At 34.3% G+C, this 22,655-nt stretch overlaps 1 protein-coding gene and 1 long non-coding RNA gene across 2 annotated transcripts; one reads left to right on the forward strand and one right to left on the reverse strand.

The window, feature by feature from the left end:
- The first annotated feature begins 2,898 nt into the window (after positions 1-2,898).
- Positions 2,899-7,576, forward strand: im:7148405. The gene is given in 5 exon segments (NR_134974.1): positions 2,899-3,003; positions 3,777-3,849; positions 5,088-5,291; positions 6,926-7,094; positions 7,333-7,576. It is a non-coding gene; the product is annotated as an im:7148405 (long non-coding RNA).
- Positions 7,577-13,116: 5,540 nt separating this feature from the next.
- Positions 13,117-20,819, reverse strand: ftr24 (finTRIM family, member 24). The gene is given in 7 exon segments (NM_001365968.1): positions 13,117-14,688; positions 16,093-16,152; positions 16,376-16,535; positions 17,655-17,888; positions 18,048-18,143; positions 18,222-18,821; positions 20,696-20,819. Coding segments are annotated over 6 exon segments (1,677 nt in total). The 5' UTR covers positions 18,807-18,821; positions 20,696-20,819; the 3' UTR covers positions 13,117-14,146.
- Between the last annotated feature and the right edge of the window lie 1,836 nt (positions 20,820-22,655).

The raw sequence follows: 22,655 nt of genomic DNA on the forward strand, positions 1-22,655 counted from the left end.
AGATTCTGTGTGTTGACGTCGCGACTCGGTTGCTAAGCTACCACAGCTGGTTCAGCAGAAGCGCGCTAGTCATCAGACATCCTCAATAAACTACAGTGCATTTAATATAAAATAATGATCCAGGTCTAAACGATACAGTTTGAAAAGGGTTTTAAAACCATAGAGCATCCCTGGCAGAGAAGTGAATAACTCATCACATTCTAACGAAGATATTTTATTCATTAAAGTTATTATTTTATTGACTTGAATACAGACCTACTTCGCCTGCTGAATGTGAGTTTATTGCACGCAGCGCTGTATTTCACAGCACAAAACTCGCTCTGATTCGGGAGATACATGCCAACGACTTGTGCTGCTGACTTTTTTTCCTGCTCCGCATCGAATAAAGCGAATAAAATCACGCTTTGCATCGTCGATGTCCAAATTCCACAACAACATCACTATATCCATGGAACACGAACTTGCTGACTCTTTTAACAACGAGGAAATAATTGCACTTTTTAATTCAAAGCCAGGACAGCTTGTTAATACCGGCGAGACCACCTGAAGGACGGCGTGTTCGTGTTGTAATGTCGGCCGTTCAAAAGACTTTGCTTGAAAGCTTTACGGAGCGGCACTGTAACTGTCCAAGGTACTGTTGTATGATTTATATTATAGCATATGCACTAATAAACAAGTCAAAAGAATGAATGAATTAAATAAATATGGATTCTTAAATGTCAGTATTGCTTTTACTCAAAAAATATCAATACGTTTTGACAAATGTTTTATAAAAACAAAATGAGCAATTTTCATCATTTCAGCTATAGGCAATTATATGATTCAGTTATACATAAGTTATATGACATTTATGAGGCATGTAACATGTTTCTGTGTTTGTTTGTTTTTTTGTGGTGATCTTTAATATAGCTACGCAAATATTTTCTAAAACGTCTAGCAATATTTCGCCTACAGCTTGTTAGTTAATAATGAACACAAAAATAATTATAAAAATAAAAATAAAATGATCAAAATAATAAGATAATAAAGCAGCATTTTAGTGCTTTATATGCTTTAAATCCTGCAATATATGTGTTGTTTCATATTCGTTTTTTTCACTTGCTGCATTCGTTATTTAATGTTTGAATAGTAAAACAAATAACAGCCATCGCTTAAATGGTTTCATTGTACTATCAAAATGTAGTATATTTTATATCATTATCAACTTTTGATATAGCCTAAATACGCAGTGTAATTTAATTAATTGTTAAAAATGAAATAATTTATGTGCTGTGTTTTTATTAGTGAAAGTGCCCGCTCACCTTTGACAAGGCCTGTCCAAAATGATATTTTTGCCACTATGATGCAAATGCACTATTATTGTTGTCTTATCATTGTTTTTTTTCTGTTACGTTCAGAGATTTTAAATATTATTTATTTCCCCTCCAATTATTTTTAATCATCACGTACATTTTGGTAATTTTCCCTCCAAATAAAATTTAGCCAGAGCTGCGCAACATATAAATAAATAAGGGTGCACATATAGCACCCCTATTTGATAGAGCGGCATAACAGTGTTTAGTCACATGCTTTTGCTTTTATGAAAAATAAATAAATAAATAGTTTCGGCTCTTATTTAACTTTAATTGAACAAAGGGAGCCGTTTACATTGCGTTACCAAGGCAACTACTGATGCGTTTTGTGTAATGTTTTAAAGAGCTTTGTCGCAGCACGACAGTGGAAAATGAAACCGTATCCGTGCTGTCTGGCCCGGTTTGGCACGGAATGGAACAGTTCTGTTTAAAGAACGATTCAGAACGATAGTGGAAAAGCGGCTAAAAAAGAGTGCCTTTAGGGCAGGGCTATCAGGGCATCTCATTTCTACTCCTTTTAAGCAATTCCCATCTTCCAACAATCCAGTTGCTTTCCAAAAGTCGTAATCAAACACCCCTCTTCATATTTTTTTTTTTCATTTGAGGACTGTTTCAATTGGAGGTACAAAGCTTGTACAATGAAACTGAAACACCTGGTTTAAGACCACAATAATTCATTAGCATGGTATAGGGCCTCCTTTTGCAGCCAATACAGCATTGAAAATGACAGCTAAAAATCCATCAAAAAGATTTTGGTGCCATTTTTCATGCAGAATAGTGGCCAGGGGTCTGTTCTTCGTACGTGGATTACTCAATTAGCTGGATTTGGATGTTCACGATATGACACGATCCAGGATTGTTTTGTTTTTCAGAACTCATCTGAGATTTGTTGTCATAGTAACAGTTCTGGTACACTGTAAAAAATGTTTGTGAAAATAACAGTGAAATTCTGTAAAATTGTGACATCTAAATTTTGTAAATAGAAAAACAATGAAACAGCGTTAAATTTACAGTATGCTTTTGTAAAAAATAAAAATACAGTTGTAAAATGTTAAACTAAATTAAACTGTTAATTGTACTGTAAGACTGTGTATTAATAACAATGTTTATTTGTAAAATTTACTGATCACTGTTATTTGAATAGTAAAAACATGTAATACTGAAAACTGCTGTAAAAATTACAAAATGATACTAAACAAACAAAAATCAGCTATTACAGATAAAAAAGCAAGTGTAAGCAAGTAGAACTATCACAAATGTTATCCTACATGACATATTTACAAGTTTTAAATGAGGGGTTTTAAGGCAATGTGTCTGTTTAGAATTGTCTTTATGGTCTATAAGCTATTTTAGCTTTGCTAATTATCATATTTAATGTAGGCTTACATAGAAAGATAAGGGTTATTTGTCCCCAAGGGTCCTTTATTTTTGCGATGTGTTTCTATTTAAAATGTATGCTTTTGCGTAAATTAACGTCTGCGTTTGAATTTCAAACTCTGTTCTGCCTTGTCCAATCACCAATCGGCTATCTGATTCTTGCGGGAGCAGCCATTTTACAGATATTGTTTGTGAAAGCGCGCGCTCAATCTGTCCGGCCCGCGAATAAAGCTGTGGAAGACGTCTTGCAGCATTTCTAACTACCGAGGCACTGGTAAGTTTAGTGAAAAGTTGGTTTACTTTGTACTTTAAACGCTTTACCATACAAACACCTGCAAAAAAGGAGAGGGTATTATTTGGGGTGTTGCACGGTCTTCTGAATAATAATCTGTGTTACAATGCAAAGGTAACTCGGCCACTTGTCGTATCGTCCGACTAACGTAAAGCTGAAAAAAACTGAAGATTTTGTTAGAAGTCTAAAGATGATTAACGTTACGTGTCATTTTTGCAACAAAACATTTGACACACTGAGACGTTAACGTTATGTGTTGCATTGTAAAGTTCACAGAAACGAACCCCATTGTTTTTTCAAATGTGTTATTGATGGCTGTATGCGAACATTTTGCGCTTACGCTGCATTAAAAGCACATGTCTATAGGGATCACATTGAGTTTGCCTCAACCGTTAGTACTAAAGCAGTTTTTGCTGATTTAAATGTGCCATTTTGTTGTGTGACCGCACGTTTAACACGGCTAAAGATTTAATAAGCCACTTAAAAGAGCATTTAGCAAATGGCCGACCTGTGTCTTGTCCAGTAACGGGTTGTAATACTTTTACAATCAATCGTCTTTTACAACTCACATGATCAGGAAGCATAGACCTGCTTCAAATTATACTATAAGTGATAATACCCATAATTTGGTTTCACACGCCATTGGTGGGTTAACTGAAAATTTCAGTCATGCTCAATATTTTTGCAGGTAACGTTATTGTGAAATCACAAGAAATGAATTTCAGAGCGATAACTTAAATGTTTGTGGTCCACAGTGAACCCCTGAAACTTGATTCTGTTGTTCATGATTTACAATCTGAAGACTATCAAGAGATCAAAGGAATAAAGGTAAACTGCTGTTTTCAATACTTGAAATCTTTCCATGCCTGCCTTTTTACCCAAGTCTTTACAGTGAATCAATCAAACATAGAGAATTTTTTCTTTTTAGAGTTTAATACTACTGACAGAAATAATGTATAAAGGAACATCATACAAAAAGGGACATTTTCTTGTGTCTAAAAATTATGAGTTTGATTTTGGAGAACTTCTCATCATTTAATTAAAAATGGCGAAGCTGTGTTTTTGTAATGAGAATACAAAGAGCTGAATATCATTTTGTATACCATCTGTACTCTATGACTAAACAGAGTAACTGGCTACAGTGTCTTAGCATTAATGACTTGGTTGATTTTTATCCGCTAATATCATACTTTGGTAATGGGTACCAAGTCATTCTGCTGAAACACAGCGTGCTGTTGAAGTAAAGAGATCTTGTCCACAGAGGTGGAAAAAATATGGTAAAAATCATCATGTATGCTTAGTTAAAATAACATGTAGTTTAAAGAGATACTTTTCCCCAAAATTTTAAGTGTTGATATCATTTACTTAACCTTGACTTTTTTTTTTCTTTTTTTCAAACCTGTTTGGGGTTTGTTTGTTTTTGTTTTTTTTCTCAAGAGGATATTTGAAGAATGTTGTAACTGTTGACTTCTATAGTATTTCTTGCTACTATAAAAGTTGATGATTACAAGTTGCTAACATTCTGTCCCCCCCCCAAAAAAAACTCAAACTGGTATTAAATGTGTCAAGGGTAAATAAATTATACATTTCAAATTTTTAGGTAAACTATCTCTTTAAAATAATAGTAAGATCTGAATTTTTGTTTTATTTGCATTTAGATGAACAGAAATAAACTCTTAATAAATTTAATAACTACATGTTTAATCACTACTTGCTTAATTTCAGTATTGACTGACTTGGAGACAACATTTTTTCGTACTGCCATCACAGAGGTCTTGCCTAACCTTCCAGAGGCAACAAAAGATATTTTAGAGGAGTTATTGCAATCCATTGGAGTGGAGACATATGAGGATTTTCAGTTTATTGAGGAATCTGATTTACTGACAGCATTGAGGCCAATCCAAGCTCAAAGTTCTTGCTGCTTGGAAGTTAAGATGTAAGTCGTGTTACAAAGCAGAATGCTACAAGACAAGTTCACAAAGTAACAGGTGTAAAAAGGTCTTGAAAAGGAAAAAAAAACAAAAAAACTTTGTTACTGACTATTGTTTGTGTATGATCTTTTGCAGGCCAGACACCAGAAACAAGCAGCTCATCACAACCTTCCACAGCCTTGCATAGTTCACCTGCAAGTTCTCAATCGTCCTCCACCAGCAGCTCCCAAAGCCCAGATGTAGACTGGGTGGATACGTTTCTGATACCATGGGATACATTTTTTGGAGAGAGGAAAACTACCAAGTTCGCGAATGAGAAGAGAGATGGTCCGAATTGTGGTAAATGAGATTCTTCACTAAAGAATAGTACCCTGGCCCAACCACACCCCCATCTATTACTCTGTATACTTTGCTAGCAGTCTTTTTGAATTCCATTCACTGGAACAGAATAGAAAAAATTCAGAACATCAAACTCAATACTCTAAAATTCTAAACCAGATATTCAGATTGTGAAATTCAGATTCAGCAGAAAGTAGGTCAGGAGTCATCAACAGGGAAGAGTAGACGATCACTGAAAAGTTAAAGCTAAAATTAAGCATTTTGGCTATTCACAGAGCTGTGTGAGTTTACTGGTGTATTTGAGGCTCAGGAGGACACAATTCTTCTGCAAACTGACTATCGGAGTCCGCTATTTTCAGTAGTTTGTGTAATAAATATGCTTGAGTGAACTAAATTCATATATTTAATTCAGTTACATCTCTTTGATTAATCAGTTTCATTTTCAAACTCCCTGCGCTTAACAGCTGTGGTAAATGACATATTTGCATGCTCCTGCTTTTTTGTCAAATTATATAGGATATTATATTGTTAAATTTCATAAAATTATATAAAATATTTATTACAATATTTATAGTACAGCATAGCATATAGTATAGTATTTTAAGGAAGATTTGAATGATGTTTGGCCAAAGCCTATCATCAACACTGAGATGCTGCCTGTTTTAAATATCTATTGGCATCCAAAATGTCATATTTAACCTTGCATTTATATTTATTTGAATGATCAGATTTTTCCATATATTTAAAAATATGACATTATTTTTTAGCTAAAATACGTTGAAACCAAAATGTCCAATAGGTGGCGCCAAATCCCTATCTTTGTCATTGAATTGTTCATTCAGAGTCGTTCGATTCAGCTCATTTATAAATGAATTAAGTGACTCACTATGAATGACTCGCTCAGAGATTCTTGTTAACCTCATTTGTTAAGTGCTTTAAACTTTGTTTCAAATGGTTACAACATAAGAGGTGGTAAGTTTATTGTTGTGAATAATGTACAGCGAAAGCCACTTGATGATTTTTCAACGTTTTTTTTTATGTGACCCGAAACTAAAAGCATCCTTCCCCTAGCCCCCCCCCCCCCCCCCCCCCCCCCCCCTGACCTACTGTCTGCTGAATCTGAATTTCACAATTTGAATTTCTGGTTTTGAATTTTACAATATTGAATTTGATGTTCTATATTTTTTGTTCGGAAAACTTGAAACGTCTATAAAAAATTTCAGCCTTAAAAAATTTAGTTGTCTTAAATTTCAGATGTTCATTATTCAAGGTAAGAAATTCAAATTCAAATTTTTTTATGGCATATAAAAATTTAGATTTATAGAATTACAATTGTCAATAATTCAAACTAACACAATTCAAATTCAGATTGGAAAATCATTATTAGCTCCATAATTTACAATAAGAATAAATGTGTTACCATTAGTAATCATGAATGTACAACAATACTTATATGGTGTTTATTAATTGTTGTTACTAAAATTATTATGTATTTCAAGATCAAAGACTGTCATGATAACATTTAATATAATAGTAACAAATCTTGTAAAAGATTTTTTAATTTGTTTGTATTTTTTACTTTTATGGTATTATAAAAAATACCAAATGTAACTTTTATTTAACTTTTTTCTTAGGCCAATCCTGCTTTTCATCGAAGCGTTTCCTGCTGTGTGTGGATCGAAATGTTGTACATGACAACATTCCCTCCTTTATTTCTGCCCTGTGCATGATGTTTGGGAGCTATTATTGCTTCAACATCCATTACCCATCAGAGCTGGCATCAATCTTGGAGTTTTTGCTGAAGTATGTGTTTTTGTACTGGCTTTATACAACATTGAAGTGAAAAAAATTAAAGTAATTGATGCAGTGGCTTTTTATGAATACTTAAATTGCTAATGCAAAGTTTTCTTTTTATTTTCCCTGGTTTATATGTATAGGTTAATACATTTCACTATAGTTTCAATTAAAAAGGTATTTTTCCCCAAAAAAATAATATTTTTTTATCATTAATACAATTAAATTTTTTCTCTTTTTTGCCCAGGTGTTTCTTCTCTATCAACCCAGAGAAAGGCACTAAAGTGGAGAAGACAAACACAGCCCGTCTTCATGTGAACCCAAGAGTTCTTACCTTGATTCAGGAACTTTCAGATCATGAATGGCGTGACGTCTAAATATGGACTGAAGTCAGTAAGATTTGACATACAGTGAATGCCAGTTTCTCAGGTTTGTTTGATCTGCCATGCTTAATGTATGTGTTTAAGTTAGTACACAACTATTAGCGTTTTTATCTAGTGTTTTCTGAATTAGGTTATTCCTGAATTGGTTGTTTGTATGGAATATTTGTTTATAAAACAACTCTTAAATGTTCTTAAATCGATTTAAAAGAAAAGTTGGTAGCACTTTAAAATAACTACAAACTATGAACCATTTATTAAGCATTAGCATATAGTGAATTAATTTACTGTTGAGCATTAACTCTACTAGAATAAACATTAGTAGACAGTTTATAGCTACAGCTAAAAATGCTGTATTCTTGACTTAAAAGCATGTGTATTGTGCTTAATAATTGTGTTTTTATACTTGGTTAAAGATTCTTTTTTCATTACTAAATTAAGTATAGCATTATTTACAAACCAGTTATTTAAGAGTAGTTGGTGGTTTTTTTAAGATCATTCAGAATGCGTAAGTTAATTATTAATAAACTATTGAAATCAACATTTATATATCTTATTATTCGGGCATATATTAATAGTTAATTTGTATGTTAGTAAATGCTTTATTAACTCAACTTCATCTAGTTTTGTGACCTAATCTAAAGTGAGGACTATTTATGCTTTATACATCCCTTATTAAATTCTTAACAGGAATTATTTTCTTTAATTTGAAGAAACACAAATGAAACTCTGTCAAATGAAAAATTAATCTTTGCAATCTTATGTAAAATAAAATTACTGTACAGTTTAAACATTGCTAAATAATGAAATGTTGCATCCTATTATATTGTTAAATTATATTGTTGTTTAATCCAATTTTATGTCATATTATGACACTCCTGTTATTCAGTAATGTTTAAACTTTACAGTAGTTTAACTTTTTAGATCAGATTGAAAAGATGTATTGGTCATTTTATACTGAGCCTTTATTAGTCATTTAGAAGGGATTTATAAAGCATAAATAGTCCTCACTTTAGATTAGGTCATAAAACTGGATGAAGTTGTGCTAGTAAAGCATTTATCAACATACATTTGTAACCATTTCTATATGCCTGAATAATAAGATATATAAACATTGTTTTCAATGGTTTATTAGTCATTTACTAACTCACTCAATTGTCTTAAATATCTCCAACTGCTCTTAAATACAAATGGTTCGTAAATAATGTGATACTTAATTTAGTCATGAAAAATCAATTACTCACAAATTATGAAAGTACAACTATTAAACACATTATAAATGTGCTCATAAGACAAGAATACAGCATTTGTAGCCTTGTATATAAACTGCTTACTAACGTCTGTTAATGTAGAGTTAATGCTTAACAGTTAATGTTAATAGCTATTATTGTTAATAGCATATAGTGAATAGTTAATTCACTATATGCTAATGGTTGATAAATGATTCATAGTGTGTAGGTATTACAAAGTGTTACCGAATAGTCTTTCATTTTATTGCCATTTCAATTTTAGTTTTACTGGCAATGTCTCCCATGTCTTTGTCTATAATTTTCCTTATTTGTTTTTTTAAAGAAGACAATCATTAATCTGTCACATGCTTTCAAAATGGTGAATGTATAGTTTGTAAGGAAAGTAAGCAATACAAATGTGAACTGACAGACAATGTTGACTTGTTTATGGTTAATAAATACAAATTATAATTTGGTTACTAAGTTTTTGAGTGCTGTTTCTGGTCTAAGCATATCTAGAATTTATATTCCTAAGTAATGTGTAACATACAAGTTATCGTATTAATGGTCAAGGGTAAAGCAAATGATTTACAGTTGCTACTGAAATCAAACTATGTTTAGTATACGAAACAACATTGGTTTTCTTAAAATAATTGGTTTAGGTGTAGTTGTGCCATTTCAGAAAAGATTTACTTGTTTACTTTTTGATAATTATGAATAAACACAATTGACTAAAGTGATGATTTTATGCTGTTAAGTTGTTTATATTTTACAATGTATTTTTGTTACATAATTATTGTGGCAACCACAGCTGCCAGATTAGTAATTCTATATGTTCAACAGTTTTAAATTGTAAAGAGGTTTACATTTTTATTGTAATTTTTACAAAATTATTCTGGCAACCACAGCTGCCAAAATATTTTTGTAAAAACAACAAGATTTCTTTGTTAAAATACTAAAAATGTAATTATTTCTTACACAAACTTTCTGTAAATTTTACATAATATTAATTTGTTTTTACATAATTATTCTGTACATAAACAGTTTTAAATTGTAAACCGGTTTACAATTTTATTGTATTTTTTACAAAATTATTCTGGCAACCACAGCTGCCAAATTTTTTTTGTAAAAACAACAAGATTTTTTTGTTAAAATACAAAATTTTTTATTATTTCTTACATAAAATTTCTGTAAATTTTACATATTATTAAATATTTTTTTACATAATTATTTTGTACATAAACAGTTTTAAATTGTAAACAGGTTTACAATTTTATTGTATTTTTTACAAAATTATTCTGGCAACCACAGCTGCCAAATTTTTTTTGTAAAAACAACGGAATTTTTTTTACAGTGTAGCTCAAGCCTGCGTAGGAGCAAATTCATTTCATTTAAACAGGATTATATTGGGTGAGTTCAAGCAAAGATAATACTGAAAGTATGTACCAAATTCTGTTATATACACTTGGGAAAAAAAAAATATATATATATATATATATAACAATTCTGTCTGGTTCTCAAATCTGATTGGCGGATAGCCATGCGATATTCTGAAATATCAGAAATCCTGTACAGCCTCTTTACCCTTTGTGTATTACTCCGCCCACATACAGCCAGCAAAAAGCAGACACTACAGATCTAAAGTTTAAAAGATGCACGCTCAACTGTTAAACTGTCAGCTTATGATTTGAATCCAATGTGGAAGAAAGTAGTTCCACATACAAAAGGGTTTTTGAGACTCTCAGTGTTTCATTTTGTTTTTATATACACAATTATGCCGTCAAACTGTTGTATAAACGCAATATCACACTCGTAGCAGTGCGATATGGCTGTATATCGACACTGGTGGGGGCACTAAGGCACGCCATCGCACGCCTCCCACCAGTGCCGATATACAGCCATATCGCACTGCTACGAGTGTGATATTGCTCATATATATATATATATATATATATATATATATATATATATATATATATACACGTTTACTGCTCTTTTGATGTAAATTTACTCACATGGATAATTGAATATTAATCAGATGATGTCATTACGTTGCTGTGCCGTTAGCCAATCGTTGCATTGCTGATCATGATTTTGAGGACGGATGGATCTGTCCTTCACAACACGCAGCGATCTCTGATCAGCTCATCCAGACATTTTAATTTGATTCGCGAACTTGTTTGAAGAACCAAATTAGCCTGAGATCAGTTATCAAGATTAAAAGATCCAGGATCTGCTTAGATCATTTAAACGAGGTACGAACAACGGACCCCTGACTTGCTCCTCCAAAAGTGGAGGAGCAAGTCCTCGAAGTGGCTCAATATTGCTTAGATCTGGTGACTGTGCAGGTCGTGGAAGGTTTAACTTCACTTTCATGCTCATCAAACCACTCTGTCACCAGTCTTACTGTATGTATTGGTGCATTATTATCCTGATACACGGCACTGCCTTCTTCAGGATACAATGTTTGAACCATTGGGTGCACATGGTCCTCCAGAATGGTTCGGTAGTCCTTGCCAGTGACATGCCCGTCTAGCACAAGGCCTACATTTCTGCCCAAACCATCACTGATCCACTCCAATGCTTCACTCTGGGCATGCAACAATCTGGGTGGTACACTACTTTGGGGCTTCTCCAAACCGTAACTCGCTTTTATGACATGTGATAAACACAGGTAAGTGGGCTTAACAAACCACCTGTAGAAACACTTTCTTTCTCTTGCTCTCTCTCAAAAAAACTCTAGCTCTTAATTCTCTAAGCACAATCAGTTCCTTTGTATAACTAGCACTTCTTGTATGTATTGCGTCCTTGTTGAATCGCTGAATGTCTCCTTAACTATAAGTCGCTGTGGACAAAAGCATCTGCTTAATGACTAATGTAAATCTCCCAGATATGGTAAAGACAGTGAAGGTGGACTCATCAAAGAACAATACATTTCATGCTGTCCATAAGCCAAGATTTTCGCTGCTGGCACCATTGAAACCAATGTTTGGCATTGGCATGAGTGACCAAAGACTTACAGATAATTAACAACTTTTAGTTATATTTGCAGTGTAAACCATGGAGAGCAATTTGAGCACAGAAAGATACTCTAACTCGTCTTATACCCCTTGTCAGAAAAGAGAGTGAATAGAGTCTTAAATTTTAAAGTGTGGTAAAGAAATGCTGAATATCGAGAGATAATGGGAGTAGGACATACTTGATTATTTATGGGGGTTTGTTATTGAGTTAACTGCATAATAATATGATTGTCAATAATCTGCTTATGTTCCTTCCTAAATTAGTTTCTAACTTCACTTAGTCTGATAAAACAGTGCTGCTTCTCCACTTGATCGCGAGCAGAAGAACTGGAAGCGGTGGACTGTGGCATAATAAAAGCTCTGCTACTTTCGTCTCTCAATGCTTCTGAACTCTCATTTTGCACAATGGCTTTGAAGGTTGATATAGTTGTTGAGGTAAGACAGTCACTGACATGTAAAGATGCAGAACAACATCTTTCTCTCTTTTTTTCAGCCCTCACCTGGACAAACTGCTGTATAAAGGTTTCAGTCACTATAGGGAAAGTCTCACCATCTTGCAAAGTCAGTGAAAACTGGAAACTGGCTGAAAGTTAGAGTTTATCAGATAATTAGGGATTTTACCCCCAGGAGCCACTGTGCCACAAACACCTACTACCAACTTGTAAGTATCTGTTCTGTTATTAGTTCAGTGTGTTTTTCAATTATAATTCATTTATTTATTGAAATAATAGATGTGGTATTTCTAGAAGCAAGAAGGTCGCTGTTCGAGCCTCAGCTGGGTCAGTTGGCATTTCTGTGTAGAGTTTGCCTGTTCTCTCTGTGTTGGTTTCCTCTGAGTGCTGCGGTTTCCTCCACAATCCAAGGACATGTGCTGTAGGTGAATTAGGTAAGCTAAATTGTCTGTAGTGTATGTGAGGATATCCTGGTCCTCCAGGTTGGGGGTTAAGCATTGGGCTTCCCACCTCATAAAAACTAGATGTCACGAAACACCAATATGGTGCGATTAAATATCAGCTTCAATATAAATGCCACTGGGAGTAATTAAGCACATATTAATATTCAACAAACGCTTTATGTAAACTGAATCAGTTATTAATTGTATTTGCCATTTTTATTAGCACTTTTTTACAGACTGTTGTTTCTGCACATGAATTGGATGCTCATATTGTTATTACCGGTGTAGCAGAGTGGATAAGAACTATTACAAATTCTGAAAATCATTAGTTTCATGCATGTATATACACTCACCGGCCACTTTATTAGGTACAAGCGGCCCTCCTATGAATTGTCAGTCACTGATATTGCCCCCCACCAATTTGAGTTTGAAACCCCCGCCCTAAAATTAAGTAAATTATTTATAGAGTGCTGTGTAGAAGACTACAATAAACACAAACATGTGATGTTTTGAAGCATTAACTCACTTTAATTGTGATATTGGTTAAACAAAATAATAATGTCCTCAACAGTGCCCCAACCTGTGCACATTTCTTTCGACACATCATCCTCATTCAAAACAATAAACTCTCACAACTGCAAATAAAGACAGATGTGGTCCAATTTTGTATATTCTTCGCCAGTCCACTAGGAGAACATTCAAAGGACTTGCAAGTTTAAAATGTTCAATATCAATTAGGGTTGTAATGATAATGGAATTCGGTACCAGTCGATATTGAAATTTTAAAAACGTCAATTTTTCCACCAACATTTGAGCGAGTTCTTAAACAGCGCTAATTTGCCATTGTGTTCACATGCTTAATAGAAATGACTGTGCTTGGCCGTGAAGGTCATCAGTTTACCGAACTCACCGCTGTTTACTGAGTGTAGCCACAGATACAGGGACAGTGGAGCGCTTTAAAGACGCTAAGATCAGCTGGTTTGCCTATAAGCTGACATATGAGCTATCTGCTGTTCAATCACGGCTTTAAAGCGCTCCAGTGTCCCTGTATCTATGGTTACACGCAGTAAACAGAGGTGAGTTCAGTAAACTGATGACCTGAAAGCCAATCACAGTCATTTCTTTTGAGCTCATGAACACAATGGCTAATCTGCGCTGTTTAAGAATGCCATCAACAGCGCTCGAATGTTAGCGGGAAATGGACGCTTTAAAAATTCCAGTATCAGTTGGTAATGAATTCTAGAATTGTAAAAACCCTAATATCAATGCAATTTTAATATGGAAATGTGATGTTATTTGTGTTGGTAATCTAACAGTGATACCAGTTCCACATTTTAACCCTTTCTTAAACATTTAACAATGTTAGAGCCAAAAATATATAAAAATATAACTTGAAAATACGTAAATGATGTTCTTTAGCTTTTTTTAATGTACTTTTTCAGTTTTGGGACAGGTCCTTATGGAATGAAATAGATTAAGAGACTCTTAATCTAGTAATTTCTGGTTTATGTCCCAAATCTAGTCTGGTATAGGATCATTAAAGTCTACAAATTTTAAGCCTTGAGCCTGGATCTATCCAAAACCCAGGATAGAGTGGTTGAGTGAATGTTGTCTGGACTCTGTGAATGAGGTTCATTGTTGTGTCAGAAACACTGAAGAAAGACAGAACTCCAGCTCTGTGATCAACATACACTCCTATTCTGGAGGATCTGAAGAGCGCAGGGAGTTTCGTCTTGATGTTGTTGTGCCAGAAAATGTAACGGGATCTAGAGCAGATCATTTTCCAGGATTGGTCATTATATCCGAATCCACTTGTAGTTCTCGTTCCCTTCCTGTTGATGCTCTTATAGGAGACCGCCACACCGACTCCATACAGTCTCTCGTTCCCAATCGACTCCACCTCCCAGTAGCAGCGTCCGCTCACACTCTCTCTACACAGCACACCAAAAAAGTTGGTAAATCTGTCAGGATGGTCGGGTAAGTGCTGGGCTGTGTGAGTGTAAGTCGCCACTGTGTTGCCCTCAGTCAGGCAGAGGGATTGATGCGCTGTGTTTCGATCCAGAGAGAGTTGAAGGAAATCTAAAAAAAATATTTACATTGTTAATTTGGTAGGAAAAACAACGGCAGCAGTACACTAAAACAAAGGCTATAGAATACACAAGACATGTCACTCGTATAGTTTTAAAAGGGGAAAAGTGTGAAGCCTGGTTTATATTTCTGCGTCGAGTACAACATGCGTAGCTGTGCATTAATACTTCTGCACGCTGTTTCTGTTGCCTTAAATGGACTTTGACTAAATACAGTATAGACTACAGTAAATGTGTATACATGTGTTACAATGAACGTATAGAGCATCAACAGGAAGGGAACGAGAACTACAAGTGGATTCGGATATAATGACCAATCCTGGAAAATGATCTGCTCTAGATCCCGTTACATTTTCTGGCACAACAACATCAAGACGAAACTCCCTGCGCTCTTCAGATCCTCCAGAATAGGAGTGTATGAACGTACAAGACAGTTATGCTGCTTCACACCAGATGCGGAACGCGCGTCAAGCGCAAGTGTTTTACATGTTAAGTCAATGCAAACGCGCGAATAGACATCCTGTGGCGCTATACGCGAGAGGCGAATTGATCGTTTTGCGCGTTAGACGCGCTTAACGAGCGTTTCACGCGAATCTCTCGAGTTCGAAAATCTGAACTTCAGCAGACATTCGTGCCGCGTTAACCAATCAGAAGCTTGCTCTTGTGGGACAACGACAACAATTCATCAAACTCGGCTTGGCGCAGTCAGAAGCACCATTGAAAGCCTCCGTGATCCAGGTTTCTGGAGGAGTTTATGAGCTCACACAGCTGGATGCACCTCTGAAAGCATGTAGTGGCCTCAGACACGGTCCTAAACGTATCAAACGCTGTTTTTCAGCCTTCATAAAGTACATAAACACTTATTTTCTTCATAAAATCCATGTTAGCCATTTAGCAACGAAGCCCATCACGCGAATCCGCGTCTGTTCTGAAGTGAATTTGACGCGCGAATGAAGCGAGTAAACTCAAATGTTCACGCGGCAATTTACACGCGAATAGCTCGATTTACCCGCGCGTTCCGCTTCTGGTAAGAATACAGCATTAAAGGCACAGTATGTAATTTTTGCCACTAGAGGGAGTTTATTCGCAACAAACAAAGCTGTATTTTGATGACACTGTGACTAAGTGTGGTATCATGGGAGTTATCATCTTCATTACATCCTATGCAAAATAGAAGACTGTTGTAGTAGTTTTTGGATTACTTAATGAAAAAAATCATGCATACTGTGCTTTTTAAAGTATAAATTATTTTGATTTAGAATATTTAGAGAATTCTGAGAGTGTACAATGTTAAATATTTAACTAGTGCTACAAAAGAAATACTCAATCGCACAAATCCGTTTAAATGTTATGTGTTATAAATGAAGTGCATTTGTATGGTTTTTTATTTACTTACATTGTAGGAAGTCCTTCCTGGTCTTGGGTTCAGTCTGGTAAGCACTGTTGATTTTTGTTTCTTTGGAAAGAAACAAACAACATGAGTGTCACTGAGATTTAATTACTAATATCCATCTCTTCATATTACAGTAGCTCACTGTAAATAAGCAAACCAGGCCAAGTTTATGAACACTGAATATGAATCAACATGTACAAATTACATCCTTTAATGTTTTTACCATTTCATACATTAAGCTCTTAGTTTTATTCTTGTAAGCAAGATAAAAATTTTTAAAAATTACCTTTACAAAATATGTTCTCAATCTCCTCTTTACAGAACTGCTCCAGTTTTTCTTTCAGCTGAGAGACAGATCTCCCCACATCTTCATTAAGGACAAAAGAACTGACATTGGCTCTGGATATGTCGGTCATTTGTGAAGGTTCAGAGAGAGACTGAAATCTCTAGAGAGAAAGAAAAGTAAAACACACACTAAAATCATCTGCGTACTCGCATCGACAGGTTTGACTTTATGATTTGGTGACACATTCCAGCACATACTTTATACTTTATTTATATTTATTATTTGTCATTCGTTTGTAGTTTACTGGGAAATACATATTAGTAGGGCTGCATGATGCTGGAAAAATGTGACATTGCAATATTTTTTTATTTTGCGATATATATATATATATATATATATATATATATATATATATATATATATATATATATATATTGCGATATGAATACAATTTTACCAGATGACTTAATATTTCTATAATATTAGGATTATACATTTATTGGGATGATTCTGCAGTGGGAATGCCTCTCTATAAAATCCAATAAACAATCTATAAATACAATCAAGAAAAAACTGAAATAAGTGTTTTATCATTTTCCAACTCGAACACTATTCAAGTAAAGTAATTAAATGATAAAAATAAACAATTCAGTAAAATTAATCATCTATAAAGTCACAAATGGTACCATTTCTTTTGCCTGAATGCTTTTAAAATCAACATACACATAACAGGCATCGAAAACACATGCAAACGATAAATTATAACACAAACTAGGCTTGGACAGTAATACAGTAATATGGTATACCGCTGGATCTAAATACGATGGTAAATACGAACTAGAGGTCTGCATTCCTGCTGCTGTACTGCTGGAGCCGCGGGACCTGACCAGATTTCTTGCGATGCAGGAATAAATTTAAAAAATAAAGCGGGGAGCGGTCGGTAACTCTTGTGTAATTTGAATGGGAGCGGATATTATATATTATATAGCGAGATTATTTCGTTCCCGAGCTCTTTTTTTTTTGTGTGCGAACACTTCACCCCCCCGCCCCCACCCCCACCTAAATTTAGAATAAAAACTCAACATTTCATGTCCTACGATGTGATTATTCAAAGTAATCACATTGCGATATCGATGCTGAAACGATATGTTGTGCCGCCCTACATATTAGGATATTTACCAGCTGTTCAAATCATTTTATATTATCAAACATTGTAAAGAAAGTTAGGAAAGATGTTTGCTTGCGAATTTGTTTGCTCTATATATCAGATCTCAGTTACCTGTAGGAAATGTATGTGATCATCAGTGTGTAAAAGCTTCTCCAGCTCAGTGTTTCTCCACTTTAGATCTTCAATCTCCTGCTCAAGTTCTTTCAAGAGTCCTTCAACTTCACTCTTTGCATCCTTTTCCTGATTTCTGATCCTCCATATAACTTCAGATCGGCTTCTCTCAATGAATCGGATGAGTTCAGCAAAGATCTCCTCACTATCCTTCTCTGCCGCCTGTGCAAGGTGCTGTTAACATACCCAACTAATCTCCATCAGATTAATACAGTTTAGTGTGAAATCTATAGTGAGCTTCAATGTGAACTAAAGCAAATAAACTCTAAATACTGTACATCTGCTCTCCTAACATCCAACTTTTATTTTTATTATCATCTGCTGTTCACTTACCCTGTTGGTCTTCACAGCGTCTTTCAGCTCCTGAATCCTCTTCTCTCTCTCCTGGATCTTCTGCTGGAAATAAGCCTGTGTCTCTTCCAGCTGTTTCTGGAAATATATGAAGAATATGTAGAGCTATTATGACAGTGTTCTCTAGCTGAATGATTAACTATTTTCTATGCTTACCTGTATGTCCGTCCTCTCTGATGTAGTCGATACGGTGTCATGATTTTTATGTTCGTCTACCGTACACAGTAAACAAATGCACTTCTGATCAGTGCGACAGTAAACCTCCAGCAGTTTGTCATGTTTTGGGCAGATCATCTGCTTCAGTTGTCCAGTAGCTTTGGTCACTTTATGTCTGCCGGAGTGAAACTCCTCATGGCGCTCAAAGTGAGTTTGACAGTAAGACTGTAGACACGCCAGACAGGATTTAACAGCTTTGTATTTCCTTTCGGTGCAAACATCACACTCCACATCTCCAGGTCCTGCATAACTGAGCGCTGGAGCAGTCTGAAATGATGCCCCCCTCAGTTTCTGCACTATTTCAGCAAACATCACGTTTTTGTTTAAAGCAGGTCTTGGAGTGAAGGTTTCTCTGCACTGAGGGCAGCTGTAAACTCTCCTCTGATCATTTTGATTCCAGTAGTCTGTAATACAGTTCATGCAATAACTGTGTCCGCAGGGGATGGTCACTGGCTCCCTCAGGAGATCCAGACAGATCGAACAGTTGAACTGATCCTCAGCCACGGAAATATTGGCTTCTGCCATTTGAAGGTGCTTAGACTGAAAAAGAATAAAAAGAGAGGTATAAAAAAATACCTGCACACTGCCTTCACAAACTGAACTATTATTCAGTTCAAGCTCTGTTTATTTATTCAGGTTGTTTTCTTTTTTATGAAACTACAAGTAGGTGCAGGATTTTTTGTGAAAGCGATTTCTTCATTTGTTTCCACCTTGCAAATTTGCATTTTTGCCAGATTAAAAATATATCAAGGGCATTCGCATTTAGGTAGAAGATACAGAAAGCTAACCAGACAGTATTTCGTAAAATCTTTGAAACCTGCATGATTTGGACTAGGCTGCATTGAGATTTTTTAGCATGACAAATAATCAGGCAGTGGTGTAAAGTAACAAATTACAAACACTCAACTGACTGTAATTGAGTCGTTTTTCTCAGAAACTGTAATTTACTAAGTAGTTATAAATGTGTACTTTTTACTTTCTCTTGATTACATTTTTAGCGCTGTATCTGTACTTTTACTCCACTACTTTCCTTCAACCTGCAGTCACTGCTTCATTTTTTCCTGTTTATGAGGATTAGAAAATCAGTCCTGTGATTCCAACAAATCACAATACTGAACTACCTTAAGACATGCAGCAAACAGTTTGAGTGTATCAAAAGTGTTCAAGATGATGTCCGAAATATTTACAGGCAATGACCCAGACACTGTATAGACTGCTTGTTACTGATGGGAAAATGACAGATGTTTACTGTATGGTGACTGAAATGACTTTAAACAAGAACTAAAAGCACTACAGAATGTTACGTTTACACACATTCACAAATTGCATGTAAATGCATAAGCTTTTTACAGTGTAATACTCATCATCACTCTTGAGTAGTTTTACAAGGTCTGCTTGTTACTCATACTTTGAGTACTGTTTAAAATACACTTTTACTCTACTTGCACTACATGTTTGGGCAAGTAAAGGTAATTTTACCGGAGTAGGATTTTTCAGTTCTCTGTCCACCACTGGTGTCAGTACAATCCTAGTTTATTAAATTGGTCACCCAAGGAGTTAAATAAGGTTGAAGTATTATGAAACTGTGTATGTTGCTCGGCTACTACTTTTCTACAGCAACACTTTCTGAGGAAATACACACACACATATATATATATATATATATATATATATATATATATATATATATATATATATATATATATATATATATATATATATATGTTACATTTTATTTACTTTTTTTTGTGAAACCACGATACATACAGACCATTTCAATGTGGTCTTGTCTTTGGTCCATGAACATTTCCTGCCTCCAAACTATTTCATAACTGTAACAAGAGGCAAAATCAATCTCAACTTAACGTTACTGTTAAAACGACTATCCTAACATTGTTTATCAATATGTGGCTCTTTTTGGATTCTGGGAAGCTCTAGAAATTAAAAATTTACAACAGGAAATGCGTTGGGACCATTGTTGTTGTTTGCATTCCTTAAAATCTATATGGAATGGGCATTTCGTGAAAGCAATAACGTTACATGTAAGCCGTGGTTAACCGTGAATTTAAAACAGCAAACTGTTCACATTGTTTTCTTTATATGGGTCTTTTAGGGTTGAAAAAAATTTGAAGTGGTAAAATGAGAAGTTGAAAAATACCAAATCTGCAAAAACATACACACTCTAACGTACTGTAATTCCACTGCAAACTTAACCCCGATAAAAAAGAAATAAAGGATTAGGTAATACAGCCGGTTATATAACAAGAATAACACAACTGCAATTTTAGTTCACAAAAGTAAACCAAAATATATTCCCAAATAATAAACACAACTCCCATGAAAACGCAGAATAAGCGTTATATGTAACGGTAACACGTTATACCAAGAAAGAGATGCACTAAATATAAGCTTACCTTTACTTGAATAAGTCCAGTTAAATTCAAGCACAACTGTTAAAATATGTTGTTCAAAGGAACTTGGCTGCCCGTCATTTCTCTACTACTTCGTTGTTCTTTGGACTTAATGGCGGTTTGGTGCATCTCCGCCACCTACTGGAGCGAAGGTTGCAACGATGATGTCGAGACCATATCAAGCATGGACCAATTTGAAATGATTTAACTTGTTTAAAATCATATTTGCTATAATTCTCTGTCTGTTGTAAACCCAAAATTACATTTATAAGGTGTTGATTTGACTAATAAAAAATGTACTAACAAACACATTCGTAATATTTTTCAGAAGCAAAGTAAAATTACTCTTGGAGGCAATTTTTTCTGAAACTCTGTTATACTGTAGTTAATATTAATTGGAAAAGAGCCTGGTTAACTGCCTTCAAATACACAATTAATAATAAAATTAATGAAATTAATTTTAAAATGCTACATACAATTTACCCAGTCAAATAGTTTTTATCAATGAACATTAAAATGGAGGATATCTGTGGTTTCTGCAATGCAGATAAAGAGAGCCTTTGCCATTTAGTTTTTGAATGCAACATTGTTTCTGGAATGATCTAGCCAAATTTATTTTTAAAAAGACAAAACTTTGTTATTGTTTTACATTAAAAGATCTTATTTTTATTATGAAAACAAATCCAACAAATGTCTTCAATATATTGTTAATCTCTTTATTTTATTGGCAATATTCTACATAAACAGAAATTTGCTAAATCCTCTCCCACATTAACAGTATTTTGTATCGAGAGAAATTGTTGAAAAGCAAAAAGATTTGTATAAATTATTATGACACTTTTTTAATTTCCCAGTTAATTTTTTAAATCATTGGATGTAGAAATGCTGTACACTATGCTTTGTGTATTCAATTTTTTCTTTTTTACTTTTATTTATTTTTACTATTTATATTAATTTATACTTGTTTATTTTTTACCATTGTTTTGTTAGTTTTTTATGTTTCACCTTTTATATTGTGTTGTATGTTTGTTCCTGATTGTTTATGCAATAAAAAAAGCATAGACGTTTATAGCTATCTATTATAATGTTTATGATGCTAAGCGCGTGCGTTTATTTGTATTCAAAATATCTTTAATCAATTACTGAAAGATAATATATACTTGTGGTATGATGTATGTGTAATCAACCACACCACTTCTGACTTTGATACTGATTATTTCGTTACCATATATCATTTTTTAAATGTGCTTGTGATATTTGTTGTCAAAATAATGTTTGGTTATTTTATTATTTAAAAAATCTGAATTATAAGGGCAATTATAAAAAATAAAATCTTAAAAATAAACCGTTCTGGGAACAAGCATATTTCACTCACAGTGAGGTTCACTCTCTTAAGATATTTGATCTTAGCTGACTCCCAGTTAACTAATTTTAATGAGATTTATATAGCGTCTTAAAACCCTAATTTCTTGTAGAAAAGCTCAGCAAAAGAGAAAAGTCATTACAAGTGTGCAGTGGTGGAAAGAGTACTGAAAAATTATACTCAAGTAAAAGTACCATAATTTGCCTAAAAATGTGCAAGTAGAGTAAAAGTATCTGTTGTAAATATTACTCAAAGTATGACTAGACCTTTTAAGGTACCTTTTAAGGTACTTATGTAGTGAGTATTGCGCTGTGAAAAGCTGATGCTTTTACATGTAATTTGTGGATGTGTGTAAACGTAACATTCTGTAGTGCATGTAGTTATTGCCCAGCAGGCACACAACGTCATAGGACGTTAATATTAGGTTAGAATTAGGTTGTGATGTCAAGTGACCAAAATTCAATGTCTAGCCAGCGTCTAAAATAACGTTATATTGATGTCTAATAACAACGTTAAATGATGTTGATATTTGGTGGATTATAGGTTGTGTTAGAAAGTGATCAAAATCCAACATCGAGCCAACATCTTAAACCAGCGTCA

Source organism: Danio rerio, chromosome 2, assembly GCF_049306965.1.
Source record: "Danio rerio strain Tuebingen ecotype United States chromosome 2, GRCz12tu, whole genome shotgun sequence".
Lineage (NCBI taxonomy): Eukaryota > Metazoa > Chordata > Actinopteri > Cypriniformes > Danionidae > Danio > Danio rerio.